The sequence below is a fragment of the Ogataea polymorpha genome, assembly GCF_001664045.1.
Source record: "Ogataea polymorpha strain NCYC 495 leu1.1 chromosome Unknown OGAPOscaffold_4, whole genome shotgun sequence".
NCBI lineage: Eukaryota > Fungi > Ascomycota > Pichiomycetes > Pichiales > Pichiaceae > Ogataea > Ogataea polymorpha.
Genome location: NW_017264701.1, coordinates 830,497 through 845,395, shown reverse-complemented (window position 1 = coordinate 845,395; position 14,899 = coordinate 830,497). Strand labels below are relative to the sequence as shown.

At 40.0% G+C, this 14,899-nt stretch overlaps 6 protein-coding genes across 6 annotated transcripts; 3 read left to right on the top strand and 3 right to left on the bottom strand.

Annotated features, from left to right (window-relative positions):
• Positions 1 to 34: 34 nt before the first annotated feature.
• Positions 35 to 1,451, bottom strand: OGAPODRAFT_16610 (uncharacterized protein). Its single transcript, XM_018354548.1, has one exon. It carries the CDS (start codon positions 1,405 to 1,407, stop codon positions 160 to 162), a length of 1,248 nt encoding a protein of 415 aa, XP_018210803.1. The 5' UTR covers positions 1,408 to 1,451; the 3' UTR covers positions 35 to 159.
• An 890-nt stretch (positions 1,452 to 2,341) lies between these two features.
• Positions 2,342 to 4,300, top strand: OGAPODRAFT_16609 (uncharacterized protein). Its single transcript, XM_018354547.1, has 2 exons — positions 2,342 to 4,222; positions 4,270 to 4,300. Exon 1 carries the CDS (start codon positions 2,391 to 2,393, stop codon positions 3,888 to 3,890), a length of 1,500 nt encoding a protein of 499 aa, XP_018210802.1. The 5' UTR covers positions 2,342 to 2,390; the 3' UTR covers positions 3,891 to 4,222; positions 4,270 to 4,300.
• A 376-nt stretch (positions 4,301 to 4,676) lies between these two features.
• Positions 4,677 to 10,363, top strand: OGAPODRAFT_100638 (uncharacterized protein; the record flags this gene model as incomplete). Its single annotated transcript, XM_018352985.1, has 1 exon — positions 4,677 to 10,363. The coding sequence occupies one exon, from the start codon at positions 4,677 to 4,679 to the stop codon at positions 9,261 to 9,263; it is 4,587 nt and encodes a 1,528-aa protein (XP_018210801.1). The 3' UTR covers positions 9,264 to 10,363.
• On the bottom strand, positions 7,092 to 10,363 carry OGAPODRAFT_88410 (uncharacterized protein). Its single transcript, XM_018356898.1, has one exon. It carries the CDS (start codon positions 10,324 to 10,326, stop codon positions 9,307 to 9,309), a length of 1,020 nt encoding a protein of 339 aa, XP_018210800.1. The 5' UTR covers positions 10,327 to 10,363; the 3' UTR covers positions 7,092 to 9,306.
• Positions 10,364 to 10,532: 169 nt separating this feature from the next.
• On the bottom strand, positions 10,533 to 14,867 carry OGAPODRAFT_16607 (Alpha,alpha-trehalose-phosphate synthase). Its single transcript, XM_018354546.1, has one exon. The coding sequence runs from the start codon at positions 12,061 to 12,063 to the stop codon at positions 10,636 to 10,638; it is 1,428 nt and encodes a 475-aa protein (XP_018210798.1). The 5' UTR covers positions 12,064 to 14,867; the 3' UTR covers positions 10,533 to 10,635.
• On the top strand, positions 10,730 to 14,867 carry OGAPODRAFT_16605 (uncharacterized protein). The gene has a single exon (XM_018354545.1). It carries the CDS (start codon positions 12,945 to 12,947, stop codon positions 14,001 to 14,003), a length of 1,059 nt encoding a protein of 352 aa, XP_018210799.1. The 5' UTR covers positions 10,730 to 12,944; the 3' UTR covers positions 14,004 to 14,867.
• Positions 14,868 to 14,899: the final 32 nt, after the last annotated feature.

The window sequence follows — 14,899 nt, the reverse complement described above, 5'->3', positions numbered from 1 at the left end:
TTTAATTTCCAATTACTCAAAACGTTTTTTTTTGGTCGCTGAGATTTACGAAAGAATTTTACTGACACGAAGTCAAATCGACAGTTGCGAAAACCTAGGTTCTCTTCAGAAAGTTTTACGCAGTGTTGCCCAATTCAAGCTTCATCCTGAAGCCCAATGTTACAAACTCAAAACCTTACCATCTTCTCTGGCTTTCTCACCATATTTCTTGATCCTGATGGATTGAACGGCAATGAATCCTGAAGCATCTTGAGGTTGGAAGCCAGTAAGTTCATCCATGGAAGATTCAGTAGCATCGTAAAGCTTTTCCGTGGATGATGATCTGCCTAGAATTGTAACAGACCCCTTGTAACACCTAGCTCTCACAAGCCCATTGACAGTATTTTGGGAAGGCTGAATCATGGATCTGACATATTCACACTCTGGAGTGAAATACATTCCATTGTAGAGCAATTTGGAATATGTCGGCGTAACAAAAGCATCTCTAATACTTCTGACCTCCCTGTCAAGAGTCAAACCTTCCAGATCAATGTGTGCTGATCTCAAAAGAGTCAGGCCAGGTGTTTCATAACAACCCCTAGACTTTATACCAATGAATCTGTTTTCAACAATATCTATTCTGCCAACACCGTTTCTTCTGGCAATCCCATTGGCCGTTATGAATAAAGTGACGGGGTCGGTCACTTCCTTTCCATCAGATAAAATGAGCTTTTTAGGAATTCCTTTTTCGAACTCGACAACAAAGTCTTCTGGTTCATCAGGAGCATCAATAGGATCAACCGTCAACTTCCACATATCTTTAGGTGGCGTTGTATTCGGATCCTCGAGAATACCAGCTTCAAATGAAATATGGGCCATGTTCTCATCCGTAGACCAAGGTTTGGCTTTAGTTTGAGTGACCGGAATCCCCTTCTGAGCAGCGTAATCGAGTAAGTCTTTTCTTCCCGCAAATCTCTCAAAGAAAGATGGATCTCTCCAAGGTGCAATGACTTTCACATCAGGCTTCAAAGCATAGAAAGACAATTCAAATCTAACCTGGTCATTTCCCTTACCGGTGCAACCATGGGAAACTGCAAAACAGCCTTCCTTCTCTGCCACATCAATTTGAGCTTTCGCAATAACAGGTCTGGCCAACGAAGTACCCAACAGATAAACATTTTCATAAATGGCATTGACTTGCACAGCTGGAAACAGCACCTGTTCAACAAATTCTTTTCTGACATCGACTAGGACATACTTGCTTGCGCCAATTGCAAGGGCCTTTTCCTCAGCAGCTGCGAAGTCCTCCTCCTGACCAATATTTGCCATGAAAGCAATCACTTCATAACCCTGCTCTAGGAGCCATGCAAGAATCACAGATGTATCCAGACCTCCAGAATATGCTAAACAAACCTTTCCTTTTGACATCCCTTTGTTTTGACGCGGTGAGCGAAACACTAAAAGACAACCAACAACTACTAAAAATTTTCAAGTTACGATGAAATAAATATATGAGGTCCACATAGTCTGAAGAGAATGAGTCGTAATGTATCAGAGTTCCTAACCACACGCGGAAAATTTTCAAAATTGCCATTTTAGGAATGACCCTACCGATTGATTAAAGACAGTCAAATTATTCAAACGGTGCTTGTACTCAACTATAAGCGTTAGCCAAGAACCCCATTTTTTCACCTAATGCTATCATTTCTCTGCAGCCGAAGGATATCAAAATAACAACCCAATTGCAAAGACTTGCATTTCATATTTGCTTTTCACCGGGCACTAAAGAGCTTGAGGTTTTCACGGGAATGAGCAGAATCAAGAAAACATCAATAATACACTACACCCACTAGGCGAAAAAAGAGGATGAGAAAGGTACATGCTTGTGTATGAAATGAGGGAACTAAGTGAATGGTCAACTTTAATTCGGCTAATGCGTCAGGTTATAAAACTGTCAATCACACACTGAGAAGCTTAGACTAATCATCTTAAAAGGCTAGAGTTAATGTGATAATAGAAAACGCTGGACTTCAAATATGCAATTTCGTCAATACTACACTAAAACAATGATTTAGTCGGTAGTCGGTAACTGTAAGGAAGTAAATTTCTATTAGTAGAAAAGCCAGAAATCATCTTCGGGCTCTTTATTCAAGTATTTGAATCACTAGATTAATTTTAGCGCGCAAGTCCTAGCGGCTAAATTTTTTAAGGTATATGCCGCTAGGTACAATAATGCCACTTATATTGCCAGATATAAATACTTTGGCGAAGGCAGTGGAATCGCAAAAACCGATTAGGAACGGGGAGCAGAGCTTTGAAGTGCGCTAAAGTAAATTTTGGGACTGTATTTTTTCATCCACAGCCACTATAAATATACGAGCTAAATTTCTTTCAACGCTAACTCAAAAAACATGTCGTCAGAGGCAGACATCGATCAACTGGCTCAAAATTTTGGCATCAAGAATGCAGAACTGATTAAGACAGGTGCTTTCATAGGGGGCCAATGGCTTCATTTCAATGACGAGACGTTTTCTGTTGAAGACCCGGCCACCAACAAGCACCTGCTGAAAGTTTCTAATACGCCTATCGAAGTTGTGGAGCAAGCCATCCGTGACGCAGACACTGCATTTAAAGAGTTCAAAAAAACGACGGGCAGACAAAGAAGTTTGTTGCTCCGAAAACTTTACGACTTGATGATTGAAAATGGTGAAGACCTTGCCAAAATTTGCACTATAGAAAATGGTAAACCTTATGCTGATTCCTTGGGGGAGTTGAAATATGCTTCATCCTTTTTCGAGTGGTTCTCGGAGGAGGCTCCCAGAATAAATGGTGATAACATAGCTTCTGCAGATCCCAGCAGACGGATAATCACCTACAAGCAGCCAATTGGCCCAGTCGGTATTTTAACACCGTGGAATTTTCCGATCGCGATGATCACAAGAAAATTAGGAGCAGCTTTCGCGGCAGGATGCACGGCTGTTATCAAACCAGCTACCGAAACCCCGCTTTCAGCGTTGGCCATAGCAGTTCTCATCGAGAAAGCCGGTTTCCCTAAAGGTGTTGTGAGCATCATCCCGGTCAATGAAGAAAGGACCAAAACTGTTGGACAGATGTTCTGTGAATCTCCATTGTTGAAGAAAATTTCCTTCACGGGTTCAACTGGTGTTGGTAAAATTCTTATGACCCAGTCCGCTTCTACTCTTAAAAAACTATCATTTGAACTGGGTGGAAATGCACCATTTATTGTCTTCGATGATGCAGACGTTGATCTTGCTGTGCAGGGTGCTATCGCATGCAAATTGAGACAATCTGGTCAGACATGTGTTTGTGCTAACAGACTATATGTCCAAAAAGGGATCTATGAGACTTTTGCAAAAAAGTTAGCCGATGCGGTTGGCAAACTCAAGCTCGGCAATGGACTGGAACCAGGAACTACGCATGGACCTTTGATTCATCAAAGAGCCGTCTCAAAGGTCAGGTCACATATTGAAGACGCTGTCAGCAAAGGAGCTAAGATAGTTACTGGTGGCAATGTTGAAAGATCTTTAGGAGATAATTTCCATCAACTTACCGTTTTGATCGATGTTCCTTTGAATGCGGTAGTGACGAAAGAGGAAACATTTGGCCCACTAGTTCCATTGATCAAGTTCAGTACCGAAGAGGAAGTCATTGAACTTGCTAACGATACTGAGTATGGTCTGGCGGGTTATTTTTTCTCGAAGGACTACGCTAAAGTGTTCAGAGTGAGCGAGCAGCTCAACAGTGGTATGGTGGGTGCCAATACCGGAGCCATGACGGAAGCTGCTCTTCCATTCGGTGGTATCGGCTGGTCAGGATTTGGAAGAGAAGGTTCCAAGTATGGAGTGGACGATTACGTTGTTCTAAAATCAGTTGTTATCGGTAATGTTTAGGTATTCCGATTCTACTCTTCCAAATAGCTTAGAAGCACCCAATAAAGATTTATCTATTATTGCGATTTGAGCTTTTGCTCCACAACCAAAACTTTATCCTCCGCTGTTTGGCATTTGTCAGTCCTAGTTCCAACACGAATATCACTTTGAATTCTCAAAACTCCCATTTGGTGGACCGTCTCATGTAACTTGCCTATCAGATTCATAACCTCAGACCACTCTCCCTCAATAGTTGTTCCTGCACTGTGTAAGGTGCTCTTCAAACCACTTGCTTGGATTTCTTTCTCAACAGCAACGATATAATCCGAAACAGAAGAAGTTGCCGTCCCGATCTGAGTGGTTAGCAAAACCTACATTTCCTAGAATCTTTATTACTTACAGGAATCAAGCAAACATCTGCCAAACAATGTAAATCAACCATACAATCGAATTTGGAAGTAAATAGATATCCAAGTTTTTGGAAAGAATTAAGTTATCTGTACCTGATCATTACGCTATAAATTAGTCATCGATAAATCAATTTGTCTCTCCGAAGAAAAACATAAAGGTCAATCAATATCTTCAGGATATCTTCTCCAAATAAGCTTTCAAGAATTAGTGCTGTGGCTGAATTTGCAGTTTAGCTATTGAAATTCAGGGTTTTTCTTTGTTTTCAATTTAGTACATTCGAGGGCGGTCATCATCAGGCGGAAAAGCTAATTTCTAAACTGACAGGAAATTGACTAATTAGGTACAGTTGCGTGCGACTTTGGATGAATTCTCTGGATCTGGGTAGCCAACGAAAAGATGGACTTCACAATTCCAAGGAACTGCCCTCAAGTACTCGAGGACCAATTATTGAAACTCATCAATGAATACCAAGAAGGTTATCTTACCGAGAAAGGCTACATAAACAAAAGACTAGAAATTCTTCAATCTGTGTCCTCCAGATCAACGACTTTACCAAAAACACCATTATCGAATAAAGCAACTACCCTAAGCAACTCCACTTCTACCTCCACTCCCGTTCCATCAGAACCTCACGAATTCGAACTCAACCTAGGTAAAAATAATAGTTTTCCAGATGACCATAATGAAAAATTTACCCAACCTTTAACGTACGAAGATGAGCCTTTTTCGTACCTGGAACCTTCCTTGAATTATTTCCAGCAATTTGACGTACCAAGGGAATTGCAGAAACCTCTTGATCCAAGAGATGTTGACGAAATGCTTGAGCAGAAATTCAATAATCTGCCCAGCATTCTGAGACACAGAGGCTCAATCTACAAGAGAGAAGCTGCTATAGTCATTGTTGATGCGAAGGGCAAAGAAAACCAGTCCATATCTTGGGAAAGGCTATATTTGAGAGCTGAAAAAATAGCACAGAAAATAAAGAACAAAGCAGCTCTTTATCCGGGCGATCGTGTTTGTCTTATTTATCAGAATATTGAAGTCATCGAACTAGTCATTGCTGTGTATGCTTGTTTCTTGTCTGGGACGGTGGCTGTTCCAATGAATAGTGGTTTATCATCTAAGGAGTTGGTTAAAATTATGACTGACACCCAGTCTCATCTTTGTTTAATGTCCGATTCGGTCTACAAACATTTTGAGAGACAGTCAAACGGATCCAAGCTTTCAATTTGGCCTAAAGGTATGGATATATGGAAAACAACTGATACAGGACTGGCTGCAAAAGATGAAGACCCACCAGCGATGAAAATCAGCGATCTCGCCTATATTCAATATACCAAAAGCTCTTTTGGCGAGCTTAGGGGTGTTGTGATTTCTCATAGGACTATAATGCATCAAATGAGCTCGTTGTTGTCAATTTTTGCGAGCTCACCGACCATGGATGCACAGGAATTTGTGAGATCAGATATCAGGTATTCAAGCTCCAAAAATGTGCTCTTGAGCACTTTGGATGCTCGTGACTCAATTGGCTTGATTTTTTCAGTATTGTTTACTGTGTTTACAGGAAATACTCTACTTTGGATGCCGCAGCGATTGACGGAAGTTGCAGGCCTCCTCGCTCATGTCATATCAAAATACAGAGTTTCTGTTATGCTTTCCGATTACTTGAGCTTGAAGCAAGTTGCCTACAACTATCAATCTTTTCCACAAATGACCAGAACTTTCAATAAGAAAGTCAAAGTTGATCTGTCATGTGTTAAGTGGTGCTTGATAGACACAGTTATTGTGGACTGCGAGTTCAATGATATGCTTGTGAATAGATGGTTTCGCCCGCTAGGACATAAATCACCGCGCCAAATTATCGCTCCTATATTAGCCCTCAATGAACATGGAGGGATGATTATATCAATGAGAGATTGGATAGGTAAGGAGGAGAATTTGGGATGCACATTCCACAGTCCAATGGCAGATGATTTGCCCAATGATGCTTACGAAGATGACGATGAAAATGATGAAAATAACAAATTATCAGAGCTCTTAATCGACAAAGCATCGCTAACCTCAAACACTGTTAAGGTAGTAAGCGATAGGCCTCCTCCAATTTCTACTCTCATGGACAATGGTGAATCTTCTAAGTACATTAGAGTAGGTGCATTTGGATACCCACTGCCTGATGCCACTCTTGCAATTGTGAATCCAGAAACTCGATTTCTCAGTGGTAACATGGAAGTTGGGGAGATTTGGGTGGACTCACACTGTATCTCCGGAGGATTCTGGAGCCTTGCGGATGCTACCCAATCTATCTTTCAAGCAGAGTGCTCGGATTATGAGGGAATTCTCAACTTAAAGTTTGTTAGAACGGGATTGCTTGGATTCACATACAATGGCAAAGTTTACGTTCTGGGCCTATATGAAGATAGAATCAGACAAAAAGTAACATGGTACGATCAGTATTTGCAGCAGAAGAAAAAAGATGCGACAAATTCATTCGAACAACAGATAAACCAATATAGGTATCACTATGCAGGTCATCTGGTAAAGACTCTAGTCAGAAACATGAACGAAGTGTCGGACTGTTCATTTTTTAACATCACCATAAATCGTGAACACGTGCCTATCGTGATCATTGAGTCACCATCAGCTCAAATATTACCTGCAGCAGTAGCCGCACACTCTGGAGACCGGATGAACTATCCAGTTCTGGATGAGATAGCTTCAAAAGCGTTTCAAATTCTTGAACAGATGCAAAATGTCCGACTGCATTGTATCCTTTTATGTGCACCAAATTCACTTCCAAGGACTCCACGGAGTGGTAGACCAGAGATTGCCAATATGCTTTGCAAGCGGCGGTTTATGGAGGGAAAAATACCTTCCGTTTATGTTAAATTCAATCTATCAAATTCATTGAGTGCAATACCCCACGGAGAAGACATTAGCGGCGGAATATGGTCTCTATATTCTTCCAATTCTCGAGTAGAGGCTCTTAACTACACAGATCTCCAATATTCAGGTCTGGATCTGAGAGAGAAATGTGTGGATGATCGTACAAATTTGGAGCTAACAGGGTACAAATCGATACTTGAACTTTTTAAAATAAGAGCTTCCAAACAGGCTGACGAGATGGCATATGGAATTATTGACAGACAAAGTGTTAAAGAAAGCAAATCACTATCCTGGAAAAAAGTGGAAATGAAAGTGTTTGCAGTTTGTTCTTATATTCTTGAAAAGCAAAATCTTAAATCCAGTGACTACGTTATTTTGATGTACCCTTTATCTGAGGAAGTTATTGTGTGTCTATATGCTTGTTGGCTGGGAGGGCTGGTGCCCATTCTTTTGCCTCCTTTGGATGTGACTCGACTTGAAGAAGACACGTTGTCACTTGTAAGTATCATCAAGGATTTCAATGTACAAGCAATATTTGTGAACAATGATACGGAAACATTATTGAAAAATAAACCGGTGAATTCCAAGATGAAAACCCTTTCAAACCAACTGAAGATCAATATTCCCAAGTGTCGAAATACTTCTAAACATACAAAATACCCCAACAACTCAAAGGTGATGTATCAAAAGATGGAGCAGTATAAATCCAAGCCACGAAATAAGAGAGATGAATGTCTAGTGTGGATTTCTTGGACCGAGGATCATCAGTATAAGGGAACGAAATTACAACACTCGAATTTGATGGCTATGTGTAAGATTCTCAAAGAAACATGCCAGATAAATAGCACAAAACCTTTATGCGCTTGTGTGAGACACTGTTCAGGGCTTGGATTCCTTCAATCGATGATGTTAGGTGTCTACTTGGGAACAACAACGTATCTGATATCGCCTTTGGACTATTCATTAAATCCTTCCAAATTCTTTTTAAGCTTGGATCGTTATAAAGTGGAAAATGTGTTTGTCACAGAAAAAATGATAGCATATGCCATCGAGAATCCTGCTCCAAAAAAGTGTGATCTCTCTTCTTTGAAAAACCTAATGATTGGCTGGGATGCCCGTCCATCTGGAAAACTACTGAATGCCTTTTTGAACCATATGCAACTGACAGATTTGTCGCCGTTTGCTGTGTCCAATGTGTATCAGCACGATCTTAATCCTATGATATCATTGAGATCATACCTGTCTTTTGCTCCCCTTGATTTGTGGGTCGACCCTCTTGCATTGACTCAAGGATATGTGTCATTGGTCAATCCTAGTGATTCGCCGTACGCAATTCATTTGCAGGATTCCGGCATAGTTCCTGTGAACACACAGTTAGCAGTGGTCAATCCCGAAACATCTAAGATATGCAAAGTTGGAGAGTTTGGAGAAGTTTGGGTTTGCTCTGAATCGACAGTTTCAAATGTAACAGTAACACAAACAGGAAAGTTTGATGACTCTAGACTGAGAGCCAAAATTGAAAATTGGAACAAAGATTTGGACTATATGAGAACAGGAGACTTTGGCTTCTTACACAATATTGAGAAGACTCTAGATAATGGAAACGTCGTTGAAATGCAACTACTTTTCTACTTGGGAAAAGCTGAAGAGACTTTTGAGGTTTTGGGAATGCAGTACTTTGCGATTGACATCGAGGAATCAATTAATGCACTCGTTGGTTCTATACTTATGACCTCAAAATCTTGCCCACCAAGAAGTTGTGTGTTCAAAGCTGGTGACTATGTTGTCGCGGCGATTGAAACGGGACGCCCTACGAATTACCTGAGTTCGCTAGTGCCGTTGATTGTCAGCAAATTACTTAATCAATTCGGGCTTATAGTCGATATCATTACTTTCTACGAACCTAACCAGATGTCTATTTCACGACTTGGTGAGGTGCAGCGTGCTAAGTGCCTGAAGAAGTGGATGAAAGGAGAATTAAAGCCACTGCAAACCTTCGGTATCAGTGAAGGTGAGGAAAAAATGAAAAAGGTAATCCAGTTGATCAAAGAAACAACCGACAAGTCATTCAGTGAAGCAAGGTTAGACTGTTCAACATGAATTAGTACATGCAGCTATACTCAGAAGATGTGATCTTTCGTCGTCAATGCCCAGAGGGCCCAAAATGCTCGTCCAGAATTCTGTATTTCATTTTTGTATACCAATTGTTCAAATCTTTGTAGTCTTGATGCAAGGCAACGATAATCAATGTCATATTATCGAACCCGATGCCAGTTATTGTATTTGCCATCCTGATACAATTATCAAGAATTATCTCATTGATCTCAGGTAGTTTTTTTCCCAGTGAGAGATGATGCCTCACCAAACGTACCAATTCATGAGACTTGTAGCAATCCCATATTCCATCGCAAGCAAGAATAAAGAACTCATCCAGCTGAGTAATCTTATGTATGAGAATATCGGGTTCTGCAGTAACTTGATATTCTTCGGGAGGAGTATATTTGTGTTTGGCTGTTGTGAACATCAGTTGTCTGGAGTAAGTGTTTTCTGTATGCATCTTGAAGGAGAAATCTCCAAAGGCTCTACTCAAAGCCAAAATTGAATTCACTCTGTTGGTAGAAACGTAACCTCCGTCGCTGTGGATTCGCATTAGCTCACCCAGGTTCCTTGGCTTATGATCAAAAGACAGCGTTTTTGTGGCTCCCTTTCGACTCAATATACACCTTGAGTCACCGGAATTAGCCACAAATGCGTAGCCACAAAAGATTATCAGCACCACTGCTGTTGTTCCACTGTTGTTGTCGTGATGGCTATAAAACATAGAGTCACATTTCATAAATGATGATCGCAGAAGCCGAGGAAAATCAATTGCCTTTAACACTTCTTGGCAATTCAAAAGCTTTGATCTAGATACCTGAGGTAAGTTATTGATTGTTAGTATAAGCTCATCTCGCAAAAGCGATGGCAGTTTTTGGCTAACATATCTAGATGCTCCCGAACCGCCATGTCCGTCAAAGACACCATAAATGTTAATTTGAAGAGACTCCAGATCACCCTCTGTATTCTCGTCTTGTTTTCTGATGTCAAGTCCCTCTTCCGTCACGAATATTCTTTCGTTCAAATCACAGAACGCGTCTTCCATGGTCAACCTGTATCCTTGCATTTCCCCGATTGAATGCGATATGTGATCATGTTGGACAAGTGTGATGTGTTTCTCTGTGATCGGCTGCGAAAGAAGCTGCCCCATATTGTGATCTACAAGATGATTCAGGAAACCAAATATATTACGCCCTCCAGCTCAATTAGATCAAATTAATTTTGTCAAATATATTGTTATCGTTCAATTTTTACAGCCCAACAAAATGATAACTTTGTCTACTTAATTTTTATCCTATTGATGTATAACATGTATATAATATAAAATTCTTCAAGTACAAGTGAACATTTCAAATTAACCTGCAAACCACAGTAATCACACTCTCGTCAATTCTTTCACAAAGTTCTCTCCCCAATAACTTGCAGTATATTTCTCAATGTACTTGAACATCTTCTGAAAATTGCCCCTCCTTTTCTCTTCACTCATGATCAAGCCTTCGTAAATAGCTTCACTGAGTTCTTCTGTATTCCATGGATTCACTACGAGAGCGCCATTTAATGACTGAGCAGCTCCCGCAAATTCACTTAGTACTAGAGATCCCTTTCGATCTTGTTGACAAGCAATGTATTCATAACTGACCAAATTCATTCCGTCCCGTGTCGATGACACTACACAAACATCACTAGCAGCGTAGACAGATATCAGCTCTTGGAAGTTCACGCTTTTATGAAGGAAATGGATAGGAACAAATTCGACGGTACCAAATCTACCATTGATTCTTCCCACTAGCTCATTTACAGCTGCCCTCAAAGATTGATATTCTTCAACGTCCCCTCGTGAGGGGACAGCCACCTGTATCAAAACAACTTTTCCAATCCACTCAGGGTGTCTCTCCAAGAAAATTTCAAACGCGTGGAGTTTTTGAGGTACACCTTTGATGTAATCCAGCCTGTCCACCCCAATAATAAGTTTACAATCTTTACCAAATCTGGTTTCCAGCTGTTTTATCCTGCTTTTGACCTCATCAGTCTTAAGACCATTCAAGAATTTGTCAACGTCAATGCCAATCGGATAAGCACTTACAGTCACCTGTCTATCATTATAGACAACACCTTGTGGGCTCGTTCGCAATTTCAATATTCTTTCAACCGAACTAAGAAAGTGACGGACATAATCATAGGTGTGGAAACCTATCAAATCACAACTAAGCACTCCTTCGAGAATTTCTTTCCTTACAGGAAGTATCCTGTATATTTCGCTTGAAGGAAAAGGAGTATGAAGGAAAAAGCCAATTTTGACATTCGGTAGCCCCTTACTATTAAGTTGGTCTCTTAGCAGTGAAGGCAACAACATGAGATGATAATCATGTACCCATATAACGTCCCCGTCTTTTATCTCCTTTAAGATCGTTTGGCAAAACAGTTTATTTGCTTCCAAATAAGCGGCCCAAGCAATTTCATCAAAATTCATCTCCCCTGGGTGATAGTGGAACAATGGCCAAAGTATAGAATTGCTAAAGCCGTTATAATGTAAGTCTGCAATTTCGTCACTTAACCATATCGGATAACAATTGAACTTTTCCTTCAAATCCCGCTCGACAGTTTGTCGTCCCTGTTCGCTATCAACAGACATCCCAGGCCATCCAAACCATCGAAATGGATTTTTGAGCCCTTGTAATGCCGTCACTAATCCGCCTGATGACATTGTATAGTCGTATCTTGATTTTCCATTTTCATCATCTTCAGTCTTCTTAATAGTGACTGGGATTCTATTTGAAACCACTATAACATTACCTTTGACCATTGGTATCAAATGGGTAAGATTTATTAGTTTTAAGGATGAGGAGTGCAGCTTGATTTGCTTGCTATATGGAAATATTATTTTTCCTTTATATTCAATAATTGCGTTTTAGAAGTTCGTGGAAATTTCGAAAATATTATCTCACCATGAAAAGTTTCAAGAGGCTTCATAGCTTTCGAGCCTTTCATCTGGAGATTCATAATATCGTCATCACAATCTATTTGTGGTAAGTCTGTTTTCTATTATAGGATTGGTCAATATCTTGCTGCATTTGATGGGTGCAATTCATGATATTTTACCCTCACACAAATCAACTGCCCCATGTTTGGCATGCTTCAAATATTAGAATAAAATTCGCTTTTTTCATCGAAATCTCTGGGACAGGGACAAAGCGCGATGTATATGATGTTATTACGAATCGGTCCATAAATACCTCAGATACCTATATATGACGAAAATCATTGAGGAATCTTCTCAAATCGATCGATCATTTCCGTATGTGTTAAAGGTACGAGAAGGTTTTGATTTTCCTCGTGAGTGTACTTTTGTGATCCCCCATTTTGACATCTTCGATTCATGGATTCCCATCCCAAATTCGACAAAGCTTTTGAAAGCCGCATTCACATTTGGCGCTGACGAGTTCGATGGAATTCTATCGTGACTGCCTCACATAGAAATCTGAAAAAACTATTTTTTTATTAACGAACGGTTCAGAAAGCTCGACTATTTTTTTGCGATATAACGTAATGAAATCCGAAAAGCTTTATTGATAATTTTCCTATTGTGGTATTTAAGATCAGATGCTAAACTAAACAAACTGGCGAATAGATTTTAGAGTCTATTGACACCAAGCTAAGATTTGTGGTGTTATTGTGTTTGCTTTGATGTGGAGATATATTTGGTCTAGAAGTGAGGTAGCCGTCAATGTTCCTAGATACCAGAGAGGCGAAAATGAAGACTCTGTTGATCTTCAAATCAAATCTTTGATGTATATGTTTGAGAGACTGAAGATATACAACTTTGCCCCCTTTCTCAAGATCTTGGATTCAGGGGAAGTATCTTTTGACTGGCTCTCGAAACCAGATGCACCGCTCCATCCTGATGTGATTATCAACGACAAGTTGGACTCGGTTTATGACATCCAATCATTCAAAGAGATCTTCCTTGACGACCCTTATCGAATTCTGATTGACTATTGCAAGAACAAATTCAGATCCTATTTGATTTTAAGCGATAGCCCTAAAGAGTTTTCAGAACTTCCCAAGTTCATGGCTCCAAACTTTCACTTTACAATATTGAAAGCCAGCTCTTCGGACAGAAATTACATTGATGTGTTGGTCAACAAATCTGATATATACAAGGAACATAATATTAGCCAACGCGTGAAAACAGATATTGCGAGAGAGATCATATCTGCTCAAAGAGCCTGTTCAAATAACAAGATTTTCGATAAGAACGATAGAGCAAAGATTATTAGATTTTATGTTCAAAAACTTGCATACCACATACAGGTGGAAAGGATCTACAAGGCAACTTTGAAGTCAAAAGAACAAAGGCTTCAAAGTACCAGAGTCACACTACTGGACTCCAACAGGCCAAGGGGACTGAAATCTCATAGGTCTGCAGTCAACCTGCAAATCTCTCAACCGCTGCAATCCAGCAATCGCAACACTTTACGTGCTAAACCATCAATGTCCATTATGAAGCTTGATAAAGTATACTATGAAAGTACCCAAGAATCTGATTCGTCGGACACTTTGATATCATCTGGGACATCGGAAACCGGAAGCGATAACTCTCTGGAGACGCTCTTCCCTGCTGTTGAAATGCGCTCCGTAAAACTCACGGAAGAAGAGAAGAATTTCACCTACGAACAGAGCAAATTAGCAGTCAGAATAAGGGTTGAACGCGAAAGAACCCACTTGACAAAGTCACACGCATAGGCAACAAAGCTTTAAGATTTTCATATTGTTATATTTAAAACTGTAACGCATCGCAATACTGCTGACATAAGTCACTTAGATAGTCCAGCTTAGTCTCATTGAGAACGTTGAAGCACAAGTTGCCTTCTGGAAACTTGTACAAATCTATCAAGCTTTTGATCTTATTGATGCTATTCGTAAATTTAACAATCAAACCGTTACGCTCCAAATTATCGTCTTGATGAATTTCATCATCAAGGTGTTCTATTTCGATAAGAAATCCTTTGAACAATCCGTGGAGAAAGCAGTTACTAGTTCTCAGTTTGAATTTTTCATCCTTCCCGTTTTCATTCAATCCAGGCACAGAAATTATATATCCATATCCTCCTTCTCCCTTTATTGTCTGCTTTACAGTCCAAAGGCTGGCAAGCTTTTTCGTTATAAGAAGGTCAAAACTTTCCGTTGTAGTTCCCATGTTGTTGGCGCATCCATGTTTGATGTGCTCTATAAGTGCTGAGTTTGCAGGACTTGAAGAATCATTGAAAAGTGCACCGGTATCTGGAATTTTTGTGATGATGGATTTCGAGTTATTAATTATACTAATCGTTTGGTTGTTGTAATAGGACAATTGAAGAGTGTAGAGATATCTGTTGGCTATCTGGTTTGGTTCAAAGTTTGCAGGCCTTGAAAATTTGTTATTCAAAAATATCTTAAGCTCAAAATTCCAAGGGCCAAGCGATTGCGGCAATTCATTGGACAAAAGATCGTGGAACGTGGTAATCGTGGTGGGTGTGGCATTTTGAACAAATAGTACACTTTTTGCATTAGATGATAGATAACATCATTGGTTGAGTACGTACGCTGTGACCATCAGAAATAGAAACGATACAACAAAATTTGTAGATTTAGTAGATTCA

Bases quoted from the DNA above. Each gene is read 5' to 3' on its own strand.
- OGAPODRAFT_16605 (XM_018354545.1), top strand. From the start codon at position 12,945: ATGTGGAGATATATTTGGTCTAGAAGTGAGGTAGCCGTCAATGTTCCT.
- OGAPODRAFT_16610 (XM_018354548.1), bottom strand. From the start codon at position 1,407: ATGTCAAAAGGAAAGGTTTGTTTAGCATATTCTGGAGGTCTGGATACA.
- OGAPODRAFT_88410 (XM_018356898.1), bottom strand. From the start codon at position 10,326: ATGCAAGGATACAGGTTGACCATGGAAGACGCGTTCTGTGATTTGAAC.
- OGAPODRAFT_16609 (XM_018354547.1), top strand. From the start codon at position 2,391: ATGTCGTCAGAGGCAGACATCGATCAACTGGCTCAAAATTTTGGCATC.
- OGAPODRAFT_16607 (XM_018354546.1), bottom strand. From the start codon at position 12,063: ATGGTCAAAGGTAATGTTATAGTGGTTTCAAATAGAATCCCAGTCACT.